Source organism: Rhinolophus ferrumequinum, chromosome 20 (genome assembly GCF_004115265.2).
Source record: "Rhinolophus ferrumequinum isolate MPI-CBG mRhiFer1 chromosome 20, mRhiFer1_v1.p, whole genome shotgun sequence".
Lineage (NCBI taxonomy): Eukaryota > Metazoa > Chordata > Mammalia > Chiroptera > Rhinolophidae > Rhinolophus > Rhinolophus ferrumequinum.
Genome location: NC_046303.1, coordinates 30753983 through 30771339, shown reverse-complemented (window position 1 = coordinate 30771339; position 17357 = coordinate 30753983). Strand labels below are relative to the sequence as shown.

The 17357-nt window shown below is 38.5% G+C and overlaps 1 protein-coding gene across 2 annotated transcripts in view; it reads right to left on the bottom strand.

Annotated features, from left to right (window-relative positions):
* SLC25A13 (solute carrier family 25 member 13) overlaps positions 1–17357 on the bottom strand; it is a 173498-nt gene that overhangs the window by 59918 nt on the left and 96223 nt on the right. Inside the window, exons 6-11 of one of the 2 annotated variants that reach the window (XM_033088547.1) lie at positions 8227–8373; positions 6262–6400; positions 5418–5511; positions 5117–5201; positions 1594–1681; positions 950–1108 (exon numbers count right to left, since the gene is read on the bottom strand). In XM_033088547.1, coding sequence (XP_032944438.1) covers positions 950–1108; positions 1594–1681; positions 5117–5201; positions 5418–5511; positions 6262–6400; positions 8227–8373 — 712 coding nt within the window. The remainder of the gene's footprint in view (positions 1–949; positions 1109–1593; positions 1682–5116; positions 5202–5417; positions 5512–6261; positions 6401–8226; positions 8374–17357) is intronic. The other variant, XM_033088549.1, reaches the window with a different exon arrangement.

Genomic DNA, 17357 nt, shown 5'->3' with positions numbered 1-17357 from the left:
CTTTACCTGAATCACCGAGAAGCAGGAACTGTGACATTAACCTTGTACTACTTGGGAGACATTTCATTTGCCAGGTTGGTTGTCACAGGAGGTAAAAGTATTTCAAATGGAAGGCAGTGACCCAGTAAGGGTCATCATCAATCACCTGGGGTCAAAGACCTTCCCAATTGTCAGAAGGGGCGAGGGGTGAGGGAACAGGGCAGGGAAAAGATCAAAAGGCCTTTGATGGGGTTATCTACTACACAATAGAACCTGCAAAATGGAACTTCTCTGGAGTTTGAAACCTCCTAGTTTCTAAGGTGAGAGATTTTAAGAATGGTGTTTTTTTTGTGTGTTTTTTTTTTTAACTTGGGTATTTAAGATGAAGATGAGTCAGCAGATGGCAGAAGAGGTCTAGAGGTACAGGTTTACCTGGCTGCAGTTCAAATCTGTCTCCGCTGAGCACTAAATACTGTTTTCTTCTAGAGCAAGCACTGGTAAGGGACAGGAGGGAAGACCCCACCAGCTTTGCAGTTGCCAAATGGCAAAGGGGCTCAGCTTGACCTGTATTGCAATACTGTATTTTAGCTGATGCAAACACACTAGCTTCTCTTCTCTTTGTAGAGAGCAATCACACAGAGAGATTGGGAAGTAAAGTCATGTCTCTTTAGGCCAATGTTAATGGGTCTGTGGGATTCTTTCTATGAGTGAGGAAAACTCACTGAAGATGCTTATAAACAATGATTTTAAGAAATAAAACGTACTACAGAGCAAAATAACCGGCTTTCAGGTTATGGGCTGTTTGGATTAGCTATGCCCTGCAGGCCTCCAGCCTACTGCCATTAGCATGGATAATTGAGAATCTGCTGTATTTCTGTTTTAAAGCCGTGTGTCTCTAATCCATTCAGATGGAAAAACCAAACCTCTGACTATTATTTCACCTTATAGGAACTTAGCACATGGCACTAACCTCTATACAGTCCAAAGAAGCCTTCGTAGCGTAGCACTTTCTTAAAACAGTCAAAGCTGTTTTTATACATAAGTTCTCCCACAAAAGAGCCAGTTGATCGTTGGTTCTGCATTCGAGTTTTTACAAGATCGATAGGATACACGGCAGTGGCTCCCACAGCTACAATGAAACAATACCAACATTTCACAAGGAATTAAGTTCCATCATGGAAAAGGGGGGAGGTGGTGAAGTCAAAGAGAAGACTGACAAGAGAAATAAACAAATTTTGCACGTACAGATTTTAAAACTGTACTAACTTTCTGTACTCCTAAACAATTGTGGAATTCCATTACTCTCCTGAAAAACAAGATGTCATAGACAGTTTTAAAAGGGCACATCACTACAGCCTAATCTCCTTGTTAACCTGTCTGTAGAAAGCTTATCTGCAGATAACAAGAGAAAAAAGCCACTTCTAAGACTATGCTCATGTGCCGGTATGGAAAAAGCAGTTCCCTTTGTTGTTGTCCCATCTCAAGTACGGACAGGTGACTGGCTTAGGGAAAGACTAGAGAAGTCTCTGTCCTTTTTAATATTTCAAGATGGAACATCAGAGAAAAAACAAGACAATAATAAAAATGAAAAATTTGAACTCATCCATGACTTACCTCCAGCAATAGAACCCAGACCAAATCTGTAGGCTGACTCTGCAACTTGTAGGAGAACTGGTCTAGATGAATCAACTGAGGCCTTCTTCTTTGCATGCACAGGAATTGGAGGACAGAAAGATAGGAGATAAAAAAGGAGACAGAACAAAAATGAGCATGTATCATTTTTAAAAATTACCCACTGGTTTCTAAATTTGTGATACAACTAAAATGCCAAAAAGGAAAGTAGAGTTAGATTCAGTAAGTTTTTATTAACAAAAAGTTATTATTGTTATTAATGTTTAAAGTCAAATTTGAACACAATGAAAGCCATTTTGTATCAGAAACAATGTTATGAACCTCTTTTCCAACGTTCAATTCTTATGAGTGATCGAAGAGATATAAATTTAAAAATAGTAATGAGACACCATTCTGCGTCAATCAAATTGATAGATTTTGGATATGTTTCTGTTTGTTTGTTTTTTTAACGGCAATACCTAGCCTGGCAAGAGTTGATAAAAAACAGAGCTTCTCAAACCTGGTACTTAATCAACCCTGGTGTTTAATCAAACCTGGTGTATAAATTGATGGGAAACTTGGTTAATATACACCCAAATCCTTAATATGTACATAACTTCTGACCCTGCAGTTCTACTCAGAAAAAGTTAGTCTAAAATATAATTGTGTATGTAAACATGGATCGAGCTATAAGAATGTTAAAAAGTGGTACTGTTTTATAAGAGCAAAAACTCTGAGAATAACCTCAATGTCTAATGAGAAAGGATCAGTTAAATGTAATGCTATAGCCTTAGAACAAAATAATACATCATAAAAATGATATAGTAAAAGAATATTTGCTATTAAAAATGTTCATAAGGTATTATAAGTGAAAATAGGTTAAAAAGAATATGGTAGGTAGGCAGGTATTCATGATATGATTCTCTTTACCTTTTTAAATACCTGAAATACTTCATAATTTTTAAAAAAATGTTAAAGACCACTGCAACATGTTATTTTTTATTAAAATTATTTGTGGGTGTATATATATATATATATATATATATGCATATAAAAATAATACTAACATTTTGGCTACCCTTCCACCAAAAGATATTCAAAATGTTTACTGTGGCTACAACTAGGTGGTTATATTATTGTTATTTTTTCCTCTTTTTTTGTCCATCTTTTCTAAATTCATATTTCAGGCCACTGAGGGGTTGCACCTCTCTGTCTATAGAGTTGTCACATGAGGGTGGCATATAGTAAATTTTTTCTTTTTTCAAAAAAAACCACGATAATTAAAATTGATGAACAATGAAAAGAATTACCAACCCCAGCTATCAACCCACTGAATTTTAGTTGTTGCCAACGTAACACAATTCTAATACAGTACGATAACTTGAAATCTCCTTCAGTCACTTCACTTAAAATAGCTTTATATAGAAATATGCATCTTTAAGCATATAAAACATTACTTTTGCAAATTGCATGGTGTGTTTCCAACTCTATCCCTGTATAGATAGATATCAATAGTAACTTCATTTTGACAGGTGCATCCATAAGTAAGGCACTATTTTATTCATATGGATACAAATGTGCAATACAAATGAACAAACAAAACAAAAGACTAACAGAAACAAAGAACAAACATGGTGGGCGTGGAGGGATGGGTGAAAAGATAAAGGGGAATATGGTCAATCACAGAGACGGACACAGTGTGGGGAGCACACTGTATGATATCTAAATATCGAATCACTATGTTGTACACCTGACACTAATATAATATTGTATGCAAACTATACTTTTAAAAAAAGGACCAAAAAAATGGAATACCGTACTTAGAAAGGTTCTAGCATAAAAATAACAAGTGCAAATACTTTAAAAATAATGGGAGGGAACCTACCACTATCACTAATTCTTCGTTTAAAAGATGAAATACAGGAACCCCCAGACCTTTATCTAACTTTTCTGAAGCTAGAAATGTAGCATGCTCATGAAATAAGAATGATTCCCGTTCCTGCATTCTTCTGTCAAGGATCAGTGTTAGCACTGGGCCTACCAGGTGGATGACCTCTGTTGCTTGAGTCTTTCAAAGTTGTCTGGCCCACTGGGGTTCACAGAGTAAAGAATATTCCAGGCAAGGCCACTGTGAATTGCTCTAAACCTCTAAGCAGCAGTCAGTCATTTCGCACTGTAAATCTCATCAACCTCCTCCTCTAACCCTTTCATGGCCAGTAATCAAAAAGCACCCATCACAAACTCTCATAAGCTTCAGAGGGCATAAAGGAAAAATTGTGGGATACTACTGGCAAAAAGAGAACAGGAGGGAACTTAAAAAACAACAACAAAAAAAGTCTCTGCGTTTTCCTAATCTCAAAATTTCTACAACAACTCGTAGCATAGACACTACTAGTAAGCAGCGTTTTGAAATCAAAGGGAAGGGAGAGCTTCCACCTCTGCACGTGATTACACAGTTCTCTCTCCTGCACTCGGGGAAATCGGCTTCCTCTTTTAACAACGGCCAGCTGGTTTTCCAGAGGTGCCTAGTTTAGGATTTACTGAGCACACACCCACCACTTTGAGTTACACGCTGCACACAAAACTCGCCGCTGCATTCGGGTGGGAAGGAGCTGAAAGGAGGGGTCCTGGCTTGAGGCCTGCCAGTCCTAAAAATGTTGCCCGCATCAACCCATTGTGGTCAAACTGGCGTCTCTGTACAGACCCAGAGCTCCAAGCCAAAAACGGTTAAGTCTCACAGGCTTCAGAGATGGCTTTGCCTTAAAGGAGGTATTTTTCTGAAACGACGCTTGTCTGTGAGTGGATTTATTTTACAAACATCATGTAAGGACAACCCATGCTATGAAGGCTTTGAGTCTCTACTCCTGATCTATAGAAAGTCGAGCAAGAGTTAAATTGAGGAGATCCCATGTCTTAAGTTTCTGACTCCCACAACTGCAAGAGATTGGTTTCTGTTAACCATAAAATAAAATTTAGCATTCCTCAAATTGTTTCCACATAACTTACGAATCCTTTCACAGAGAAAATAGGTCTAAAAGCCTTCAAACTATGATTCCAGACTAAACAAAATTATCTCATTTCGATATTCAGAAAAACGGAAGGCAAGGCAGTTAGGCACTGCACTGACGAAGTACCTCTCTGTGGAGCAAAGACGGCTTTCATTTAGCAACGTGCCACTTGCCTGGGACAGCAACACCAAAGCAGGACTCCGGCCCCACATCTCTCACCCGACATTTCGGGAAAAAGAAAGGCTCTTCTGCCTATTTTTGGAGGATTAGCCTTTCAATGCGTACAGGAAATCACCTCATCTTTGAAAAAAAACAAGCAAAAATGCCAACTATCTGTTACAAAGAACATCTCTAAGTCACTTCTCTTTCTGGCCTTTTGAAATTGCCTGGATTCTTGAGGCAAAATGGAAACATGGTAGGTCAGATACCAGTGCCAGAAAGGCGACTGCAAGTGAAAAGGGGTTTGGGGGTGCCCTACTAAAGAAACACCAGGAAGCAAGTTTGCTTTTTCTGCCCACCTGCCTCTGGGCCTCAGCCAAGTTGAAGGGAAGAGTTCCCTCTTCCAGAGGAGCAATTCGTTCAATGTCTGCTAAGGTCATACGTCTGGAAGGAAAACAAAACAAAACAAGCACAGACAACAAAATACAAGTTTATTACAATTTACATTACGGGATTTTAAAACATTTCCTTTTTTGTTCCCCATATTTCAGAGTCATCTTTAATTTGGCTTCTTTTTCCAGGTTTGCTGTACTCCTCCTACCCCCACCTCGTAACCTCCTTTTATTAAGCTAATTAAAAAAAAGAAAAAGGCCAACTTACCCCCGTGGTTCATATAAATCTGCTAACTGAAACAAGATGTCAACTTCCATGGGTGTAACCTGACCAAATTTCTGAGCTGCCAGAACAAACTCCTCTGTATGGAAAAAGAGTTAAAAAGGGAAAGATTCAAAAAGAAATAGCCACTAAATGTAGCATTAACTCAAGTCACTGGAATGAGTGAACATTACAAAATTTTATTATTATCAGTTGTAGAATTCAAGTCAATCCAAATAGGGTAAGAGCTTCCAAAGTTCTTTTGGAAAGAGTGTGCAGATGAGTTTCTCTAACATTGACTTTAAAAGCTTGATGTCATGTGAAGGCTTTGAATAAATGACTCGGGATATTATTCAAATTTCAGGTCAGGGAAAACTAGGAAGCAGATATAAAACTTCATATGCATAGGTCCCAGGAGGTTATATTAATAAAGTTGTGAAATTTCTAAGGGAATTCTCTGTTTTTAAAAAAAGAAAAAGAAACATTAAAATGCTAATATCTTGTTTCTAGATTGAAGATCAACTTAAATTGTCACCAGTATAAATTTATGGAATTCCTCACGTACGTTTGAAGGCCACTTTAGAGGCAGGTTCTAGCAAGATTTGAAAACATTTAAGAAACAGTACATGGTTCCCTCACTCAAGGACTATCAGGTTTATTTAAAACTTGCCAAAGATTGTTCTGTTTGCTTTTGTATGATCAAACAATGGAGAACACACATATACCCTAGAGTTAATATGTGTCAATGGAATACAACAATCTACAATACAACCTCTTGTTTGCCATCTTCACTCTAATAACAATACACCAAGACACTTGCAGGTAAGAATTCAGATTTATTCTCACTCACCCTTCGTCACCTCTACATCTTTCTTGTTGCCAGCCAGAGTGCTGTAGATCTTTCTAATGAGTTCCATGTTGTTAAGGAGCGAATTAAATCCGTTAAAATAGGAGAAACTGACTTGATGGGACGTAGTACCTCCAGCAGCCTCAAACAAGTTGAAAATAGGAGAGGGGAAAATAAAAATAAAGAATTTTTATAATGAAGAAGATTCAGACGTACATATATCAAATGCTAGTTTTGGAAGTAATCAGGACTGAATGACTAAGAAGAAACAGCCATAAGTATTTTTCTTTCACATTAAAAAAAAAGCTATAAATGATTTTTAGAAATAACTGCAACTAATCATGACCAGAACTTGTACTCTCCACATACAATCCTAGAAAACTAAATAAATACATGTGTAGGGTTATAACAGCAGGACCAGTAGTAATTTACAGAGTTCAAATTTCCATTGGAAATGTTTTATAAGTTTGTTTATTTCATCTAATGAGCAATTTTTAAAGGCTTATACATGCAAAACTATATTACACACACGTGTGTGCTTATACATGCAAAATTGTATTATACCAACACAAACACACTATGAAAAGTAGTCAATCTAACATTAATATCATGATTTGTCATGTTACTTATAACTAGCAATAAATAATCATTTAAGTACAGACTTTACATTGGTGGGATTTCTAGCAAACAAGCGTATTATGGTAAAATTATGGTATGTCATATGCTTTGACGGGAGTTAAGACTGGTCAGAATTCTGATAGTAGAAATTTGTAAGAAACCATATTTCTTCATAGGGGACAAGGGAAATAGACAGCATGTCCATTATGAATGGAACTTCAGTTTGGGGTTTCAAATTCTATCCTTCCCTAACAAGGCAAAATATTTTTATTAGGAAAGCAGTTCTTTATAAGGTAACAACCACATAAATCTTCACTCAGTAATCATTTAGAATAGCTGACATGAGAGTTTAGAATGGAGTAGGGAAGGGGGGCCAAGAAAAGGAGCTAGATTGGAAAGAATGGAAAAGGCCTTGTCAGAATGCCACATTTCCAAAAAGAGGCACCAGGGGAAAAAAAAAAAGGAAAAAATGAAAAGCTAGCCTAAGCTCCTGCCTATGGTAAGCATTGTGGGAAACCCAGATGATGGTGAAAACACTCAGAAAGTTTTCCCCCTGGGATGAACAAAAGGACAGTTACTATTGCATAAGGGTTCCCAAATCTGAGCAACCATCATCAGAATTATCTAGGAAGCTTTAGAAAGTAGATTCTAGGGCCTCAACACCTGTAGATGGTGCATCAGTAGGCCTGGGAGGAACCTTAGAACCTGGATTTTTTTATAATTATTCCTGTTGATTCTTAAGCTCCATGACCAAGGCTTGGGAACCACCACCACAGAATGTTATAGGACACCAGGGCCCAGGAGGTCAGCAGTGGCTGGACATCCACTAGGATGGAAGATCCGTGACACAGGAGAACAGGGCTCCCTCCACCCATCACTTGTGCCACTGTTGCCTCATCACATATGTTGAATGAACAAGTAAATCGAAGGTTTAAAGTTTCTGTTCTGCTGACCTCTTAAATATATCTGTGCACACGATTTTTTTTCTTAATTTATCACCTCAGAGAACGGAAAAAAAGCAAAGATTAGCATTTCGCATCCCTCAAAATGTAAAGCAAAATTAATACGCAATCCTAAATTTGTTTTTCTTTTTAAAATCAGTTAATGCATTTCTTTAAGGTATTCCATATTGTCCAGATAACAAATTAACCTACTCACTAAAATTAGCCAAAACACACTCTGTAAGTTTGGTAATATATGCAATCACATTAAGAAAATGTTAGTATTTTAAACAGAAAAAAGTACGTAATATCTAAGAATTGTTCTTATAATCCCTTATTTACTGAGCTCAGGTCAGATAGAATAAATTACTTCAGAATAAACAAACTTCAAGGAAAAGTTACAACTTACAGCTACTAGACATTCTTCTACAAAAGGTGTCAAGACATGGGGGCGGATGGTGACCATAATGTCTCGGAAGTCAATGGCTGTGACTTTTCCGGTCCTGGCATTGTCCCTTTGCACAAAGGCTTGCTTTGCATGCTCCAACTGGATTTCCTACAAATAAAGAAGGTAAAACAATTTGTTTCTTGGTTGCGACAAATAACGGCTCAATTTCAAATTAGGGTGAAGAAATATAGATCCCATCTTGGTTTAGCAAGCCCTGCCTGCTTGTTAAATAGCACCCCCAAGCTATTGTCTCCTTCTAAAGAGAGTACTTCACTCAGACCAGTAAACATGTCTTGGAAAAGTGCATTCCACCTTAAATTTCCTACTGGAAGACACCAAATCACTTCAACGCTTTGCTAGAGTCCGAGGACACCCAGAAAATAAAACCTAGAATGAAGTTTGGAAGGCTCAAAGATCTGGCCGAACCCTGTTTAGATGATGCTAATAACCAAAGGGAAACCACCTCCAGGGACATTACCTCTCTCCAGAGAAAAGAGGAAAATTTTTAATGGGAACCTGCTATGCAAACACGTGACATAACAACAGATTGGGAAGGGCGGTTCTCCTTTGGAATATGCTGTTCCTCTAACACTGGGGTTCCCGGTCTTGACACTATTGGTATTTTGGGCAGGTTAATAGGCCTTTGTTATGGGGGCTCTCCCACGCATACCCTACCCTCTAACTTCCCACTAGATGCCAGTATCCTCTTTCCAAGGCCATGACAATCAAAAGTGTCTCCAGAAAGGGCCATACTTTCCAATTGAGGACCAACGTTCCAGAATTAGGAATTGGATGGTATGCGGGTCAGTACATTGGACATGTTTTAATTCATATGACTTGAAAACATTTCTGTTGCTATTCCCAAAGGATAAGTGTATACACAAAATAAAATATAGCCTCCCATCAAAAGCCGTCGTGTACCATGTAGAAGCATTCTTTCTGCAGACAGCATTTTATTATCTTCTTCAGGAAACTATCCATTTCCCAAATGGGCCCTTAGAGCGGGATCTAATCTCTATGGAATTACAAAGCATCACTGATGTGGCTCTCAAGAACTTGAAGTTATTTAAATGAAAAGAAGTTTTATTAGATGATATTGAGGAATTACATTTCTTTTAACTTTGGTGAGATAATGACTTATAATTGTGTAAAAACTAATTGTTCTTATGACATACTACAAACTAAAGTATGGATGAAATGACACGAGTCTGATAATGCTTTCGAGTCTCTTATTCTCCCTTCTCTTCCCCCAGAAAGGTGGGGAGATGAAAGATGACTGATAAAGTATTTATAATAATTGAAACTGGATAATGGGAACATGGTGGATCATTATAGTTTTCTCTCTACCTTTGTGTAGTTTGAAAATGTCTACAATAAAAAAATTAAAAAGACAATACAATGTTAAGAATTAGACTTCCTATCATATTTAAAAGCTTCTTCTTAGTTATAGCATCTGCCAGTTTTGATCCGTCCTGTCCCTGCAGAAACTCTCTTCTGGGACCCTAATCTTTCTATTGCCTCTTTCATTCCCTCCTTAAATGAGAGGCATTTGTCAGCCCTCTGTCCTCAGGTCTTCTCACTCTACTCTTCTAAGCCAAGACCTCTCCACCCAAGACCTCAAAGATTTCTTAGAAGGCTTGACTCCCAGATCCAAATCTCTCCCTCTTATCTGCTGGACCAGAATTTCTAACTGCTTAAAGAATATATCCATGTGGGTATCTGTAAAACACATAAAATTACACATCACTAAACACACTATTATATGTCCCTCACTCAGCCCTCAAAACTGATCCCTCTCCTATGTTCAAAGCTTAATTATTGGCATGTTGTTTTTCTGGTCACCCAACCTAGAAATCTGTCAGTCTTAATTCTTCAAGCTTCCTTTCCCCCAGAGTAAACCAGCTACCAAATTATATCACTTGAACTTTTGAAAGTTCACTCATATGCATCTTATCCTTTTTCACTCCTAATGAACTGTTTCAAGCCCTCCTCAGAACGTGCCTGCATGTCTACCACTGGCCCAACTGTCAGTCTGGCGCTTCTCTCTGACCTCTGTAGTCCATCTTGCACACATCAACAGCTGCCTTTCACAATCTCAGATCTGACTTGCACCCTCTCTGCAGAAACCTTCTGTAGCCTTTCATCACCAAGACCCATCTCCGAAACAGAGTGCTCAAGACCCTACAAGGAGCTATTTTCAGCCTTGTCTCTAGCAGACCGCGTCCAGCCCTACCAGACCTTCCACACATCCAGGCCTTTGTCCACACTCTTCCCTCCACCTAGCAGCGACTGTAGCCTCTTCTCTAGCTCCTGAAGTCCTACCACTTTCTCCAGGCTCAGCTCAAATGCTACCTCCTAGGTAAATATAACGAGGCCTCCTAACGGAAAATAACGGATCACTTGGCCTCCTGCTTGAACTTCAATGATAAGACTTGTCTTATTCCATCTTACATTCCTGTCTTTCTCCCTAGGGAAAAGAGGGAAAAGAGACTGCTCTATTCATGCCAGTTGTGGTACAGGCAGGATGCTTTAGATATAGTAGGCACTCAATAAACCGTAGACATAATCATCAATGATAGGTATTCTAGTTCTCTGCACAAATGCCTCCAATTTAAGAGGAAGGAAGAAACCAACTGCTGAACACCCTATAGTGAAGAATGTCCACAGTGTGTATTCACCTGAAAGTAAATGAACACACTCCTTTGGATTGCCAGAGCCATCGCTAAAACTAGCCTAAGCCAAGATTACTGTCAAGAAGAGTAGAAGGTATGTTCATTTCTTTACCATTTCCCCTAGCTTATAACTCAAATAGTCTTAGGGATCTGAAACCATTTTATTAAAAATGGCATCACTCTTCCTGTCCACCCCACCTCCTCAGAAAGCAGAAAGCCAGGACACTAAGACCAAGCTTTCCAGATTGGCAGGGGAACGGACAACAAAGTGGGGGCTGACGTCCACACGGCAGGACACGGGGTACATTTGTAATGAAGATGGTGCCACCAAGCATTTCGGTGCTGACACTTCCACCAGTGAACATTTACTAGCAGGGATCACTTAACCATGGAACAAGAAAGCACTTTTTACCCTAATGATGAACAATTGAAGAATACGTTTCCAACAGCTCTTAAAGATTGGAGACGTCAGAAACTCTGTGGTAGACAAGAAGCAAGATCTATGTAGTTCTCTCAATATTAGGACAGAGTGGAAAACATTTAATTTACTGCTTCCCCAAACTGAAAAGTAGCTTACTAAAGATGTGGGCTCCCTTCTGAAAACATAATATGTCACAACTGTTTCTTGTTCTGGGGGAAGAAATTAAACTTACTCCAATCGATACAACCACCACGATAACAGCATTTAGTGAGCATACAGTCTGCGTCACACTGTTCTAAAGCACGTTATAATAATAAACACATTTAATGCTCACAGCAACCCTACCAGGTTGGTACAATGGTCCTCCCTTATCCAGAGGGGATGCATTCCAAGACCACCAGTGGATGCCTGAAACCATGGCTAGTACTGAACCCCATACATACTGTGGTTTTTTCCCAAATGCATACCTAGGATAAATTTTAATTTATAAATTAGGCACAGTATGAGATTAACAAAAATAACTAATAATAAAACACAATTATCACAATACACTGTAATAAAAGTTATGTGAATGTGGGGTGTGTGCGTGTCTCAAAATATCTTATTGTACTGTACTCGCTCTTCTTATGATGATGTGTGATAATGCCTTATTAAGTAGAGATCGTTCACATTTTCATTTAAAGGAAGCCCTTTACAGCTTCTCTTTGGCATGTCCAAACAGCCAGCATCTCTACGCTTGCATTTTAGGGCCATTATTAGGAAAATATGGGTTCCTTGAACACAAGCACTGCCATATTGTGACAGTCTGTCTGATGACCCCGACGCTTACTAAGTAACTAATAGGCAGGAATACAGTATGGCTACACTGGACAAAGGGACAATTCAGGTCCCACATGGAACAGACAGGAGAGGGACGGCATGAGATTTCATTACACTACTCGGAACAGCGCTCAATTTAAAACTTACAAATTGTTTATTTTTGGAATTTTCCATTTAATATTTTCATACTGTTGATCGTGGGTAACTGAAACCACAGAAAATGAAACCACGGATAAGGGGGGACAACTGTACTATTATTAACCTCACTGTAGTAGTTGAGGAAGCTAAGGTCTCACCGACAGGAAGCAGTAAAGCTAGAATTCAAACCCTCTTGTTCCACTTAATCATGGATCAAGAAAGCACTTTTCACCCTAATGATGAACAATTGAAGAATATGTTTCCAACAGCTCTTAAAGATTGGAGACGTTACAAACTCTGTGGTAGACAAGAAGCAAGATCTATGTAGTTCTCTAAATATTAGGATAGAGTGAAAAACATTTAATTTACTGCTTCCCCAAACTGAAAAGTAGCTCAGTTCCACCCCTCTGACAATGCTCCTAGTTCTTCACTGCATGGGGAGCCCTGATAATGCCGCTGTCAGGAATTTGATTACAAAATATATTTGACATCTAGGAGTCTTAATAGCTATGAAAAGATAAAAGTACAATGTGTTTTTAAATTATTCTCAATGCTCTAGATTTCTCTGTTGCCTATTTTCATGAGAAAATAAAATTCCTGAAACATTTTCATTAAGGCAAAAGTCTCCTATGCGCCCAGTGTCTGGATTATTCTCCCAACATCAGCAGAGACGAAGGAGGAGAGAAACCAAATCTAAAAGGCCTTCTCCTGCCCTTGCTTATTGCTTGCTTTCTCACAACCCAAGAGACTGAGGAGGAGAAAGACAAATAAGGAGCCGGTGGGAACTAACACACAGGTACTCTATAAATACTGAATTTGAGAATGAATGATCTTTGAAATAAATATCCAGGCTCAATACTTATGGCAGAGTGACTTAAAAACAAAGCTCTCCGTTGGCACCTCTAATGCTATTTAAGGAAAACCTAATATGTACCAAGACCCCAATAGTTCCTAGAACCTAGAGGCATAAAACTGGGACAGAGAACACTTGGCATGTATGCAATAAAGAATATGTAAGATAATTTGCTCATTTCCAAAATGAAAGGGACCAGAATGGATAAACTCATCATCTGTGCAGGTGAAGGAAGAATAGAAGAAGCAATAGTTCCATTCAAATATTTAAAGGTTAAAAGACTATTTGGTAAAAAAAAAAAAAAAAAAAAAAGAAGTTAGATGGCTCTTTATTTCTTAAAAATTTTTTTTAAAAAAATCAATGGAAAGAAAATACAGGGATCAAGTTTTAGCACAAAACAGACATATTTAACCTGTACAACTATTCAGAAATGAGAGGGGCTACCGTGCGAAGTAGTCCCCAGTCATTAGAATTACTGTATTTTGCCGTGTATAACATGCGCCCGTGTATAATGCGCACCCATGTTTTTGGCCCAAACTTTTAGGGAAAAAAATCTTTTTTTTAATTCAAATTTTTATTTGTTTACATTTAGGTACTTGTTTTTGTATTATGAAGGCATTTTAACAATTATTTTTAACATAGCACACAAAATTTTATGTAACAAATAATTACAAAACACAAGAACAGATATAAGGTACAAGACATTTTATGTACTGGTAACAAATTTACAATCTTTACGCACCATAGAAGGCCAAGAACTATTTCTCGTTGCAAATTCATCGTAAGTTTAACAAAACCGATTATCGTATTCCAGGGTATTATTTTGCATACGGATATTATTACTGATGTCTAGAGTTACAGTTTTAACTCATAAGCATAAATAAAAGAATTAAAAACATTTATATAGATACGGAATTAGTAGTGCCCATGCATAATGTACATCCTTATTTTTTCCCTCACAAATTTGGGCAAAAAAATGCATCATACACAGCAAAATACGGTATCGGTTCAACTACAAGCTAAAGAGTACATGTCAAGAAATTTATTTTATTTTATTTATTTTACTAGATGGCATTATGGAAGCAATATATTATGATGACAAAAATCTGAAGTTTGGAACAGGAATGAGCAGAGCTCAAATATCAGTCATGACACCCCTACCTGGGAGGGCTTAGGGGAGTGTGTTTGCATCTAAGAGTTCCAGCAACACCTACTATACAGGATTATGAAACCTAGATGTCATGCCTGACAGGCACTTAATAAATGGTAGCGTTGATTGTGCCAAGGTGAATGATTTACAAACAGATGAAGTCCTTTCCAATATAAGTTCTCTGAGTCTTTCAAAAAAATCACCTAGTAGGAATGGTGGTTCTACTGATTCATTTTGAACCCGACATAGGAATAGAGCGATGAAGACCAGATAGGGTGGGGAATAACAGTGATAGCTGACTGCTTAAACATTTACTCCAGGCCAGGGGCTATGCCAAGAACTTCAAAGACAGTATTTCATTTAAGCCTCTGTGAAGCACTGTTATCATGTTCATCTTACAGAGAGGCACCAGAAGCTCAGGGAGGTTAAGTAACTAGTTCAAAATCACACAGCTAGGAAGTGGCAGAGATGAGATCTATATCAAAGTCTTCTCTGATTCCAAAACTGAGATTTTTTTTTTAACCACTGACTTATCCTGCCTCGGGTAAAATCATAGTAAGAGGATCATAAGTAGATTTGGACAGATAACTGGAAAAGAGGTTTTAAGAAAAGTTTTGGTTATGATTTGTATGTAAAAATGGAGCAAGATATATCTCACCATGGATAATGGGCGAGAGAGAAGAATCTACCACAAAGGAAAACACGCGAGGGGAAAGAAATGAGGTGGTTAACATGATGAGAAACTTGGAGTGACATGAATTTAAGTTATAAACAAAGCTTAAGCCGTAAACAAAAGAAAGCTAGAAGTATAGATAGAAACGTCAATCTGGGAGATGGTGACAACAGGAGTTTAGGGAAAAACCCAGAAGGATAACGCTGACTGTAGTTAAGTGTGTGCTATGCTACAGGGACTGTTGTGTTTTCTTCATTTCTTTGAATCCTCCCGACAACCTTCTCAGGTGCCCCTTCTATCCCCTCCATTTTGCAGATGGACAAATAAGGTAAAGAGCAGCTGAGGGTCACGTGATGCTAAGAATGAAACTGGATATGCACGGGGGGGGGGGGGGGGGGTCTGACTCCAGAGCCGCAGTCTTAATCTGATGGACTGCCCGTTCCTTTTAGGGGGAGGCCTACCAAAAAACAGAAGGAAAAAAGTAACAGTTAAGAAATAGATGAGATCATCCCACACTACATAGAAAAAGCAGGCAGACGACAAAATGGAACTGATCCTGAAATAAGTGAGTACAGACAATAAAGCTGAGGGCCTGAGGACTTACGGGAAACCCAGAGAGCTGTGAAGATGGCACAGCTGTACAAAGCAAGCTCTTATGAGTGCCAGGCAAGGAGGTAATTGCTAAATGCTGCTGATGGAGACAGTAAGGACCAAAGAGAAGGGGCTCTCCTTCACCTGAGGCCAGAAGGTCCCTGAGCAAGGAACGGTACAGCTATCCCTAAGGCAGTTCTGCTCAAGCACGTAAAAGGATGTCCAGTTTCTCTTGAATATTTGCCAGTGAACTGTTTCTCTTCCCTCTATTCTGGTGCATGATGATTAACAGAATAGGCTTTTATTGCCACCGTTTCCAACTACTTCAACACATCCATTCAAATTGCTGTAGGGGAAAGAAAAATCAAACTCTTCAAAATTGCTAGCTGTACAGAAATAAACATATATAGGGGTTACACCACTTTAGATCTAACATTCACGCTTCTAATACTTCTAGGCCTGTCATTTCCTTAATAATCTCCAATTTTCAAGTGGGTATATTTTGAATGCAAAAATTCTCTCCACCTCTCTTCAGACATGCAAGTTTGTTTCAGCCTGAGAACAATTTATCAGGAACATAAAAAAATAGACCGATAGACCCTCAAAACAAGCAGCACATCCAAACGATTTATATTATGAACTCAAGAACACCAAAGAAGACCCCTGGCTAGTCTGCATTTTTATGTTTTGTCTAGTTTTGCAATTTAAAAGAAAATCTAAAAACTTTAGTAGAAGCAGGGAGTTATCAATAAGAGTGTGATTCAAAAGAATTACTTTTTTTAAAGGGTGATGGTAGAAGAATTCTGGGGAAAATGTAGGTAATTATTTATAAAAACAAGAAACAAAAGTGTATAAAGAAGGTATGCTTAAAAATATGGTATCACATTTAGCCCTATTTCAAACAAATTCTATATTACATCAAGTATCAGAACTTGCACACTATATAAGTACCCACTTCGTTTTCATAATTCTATGCTAATCTGAAGAAAAAAAATTCTAGTTAAAATAAAGACCCACGTGTTTTTAAACAGAGGAAAAACAGAACTAGTAATAGAGTAGGTAGAGGAATAAGTAGTTCCCATTCTTGATATTTTTCTGTGCTCCCCACATTCAGCCCAGGCAGCCAGACTTTCAGAGTTCGGGGTGAAATTTCATCCCCAGTTCACTGGGTGGGACCTTTAATTAAAACGGTCTTTAGGAGCAGTGTTGCATGTGGCACTGCAGGCACAGCAACACCTCGGCAGAAACCAAGTACAGAGCTTTTCCATCTCAATTTCCTGGCTCTTCTGATTTAATGTTAAACTTCACAGTGGGAAACAGCTGGGGAGATGCCATAGGGAGTGTTCATTTTTACAGGACGCTACTGTAAAAGCCTGCACGACGGCTGCTGAACAAAACAGCAAGCTGACTAACGCCATGGACACAACACCACCATGAATGCTGATTTCCTTCGCCCAGAGAGGAGCAAGTGCGATGTGAGTGGCCTGTCCTGCATCTAATGCTCCAAGTGACCAGGATATTACCACGGCTCTGGTCACCCACCACCGACCTGGCAATGGCTTCCTTTTGGACACAAAACATTAATCTCCTGGAAGAGCTGAGGGCAAACGTTAGCTACTTTTACTCTGTGTTTCATTCTGGGACATCACATGGTGCTGTATCGATGAAACAATATCAAAGCTGTATTGCAGATTCCATCTGGTCCGACTTGAAAGCAACATAAAAAGCACTCACATGTTAAAAATGCAAATATAATCAAGGTCTCTGGCTACTAA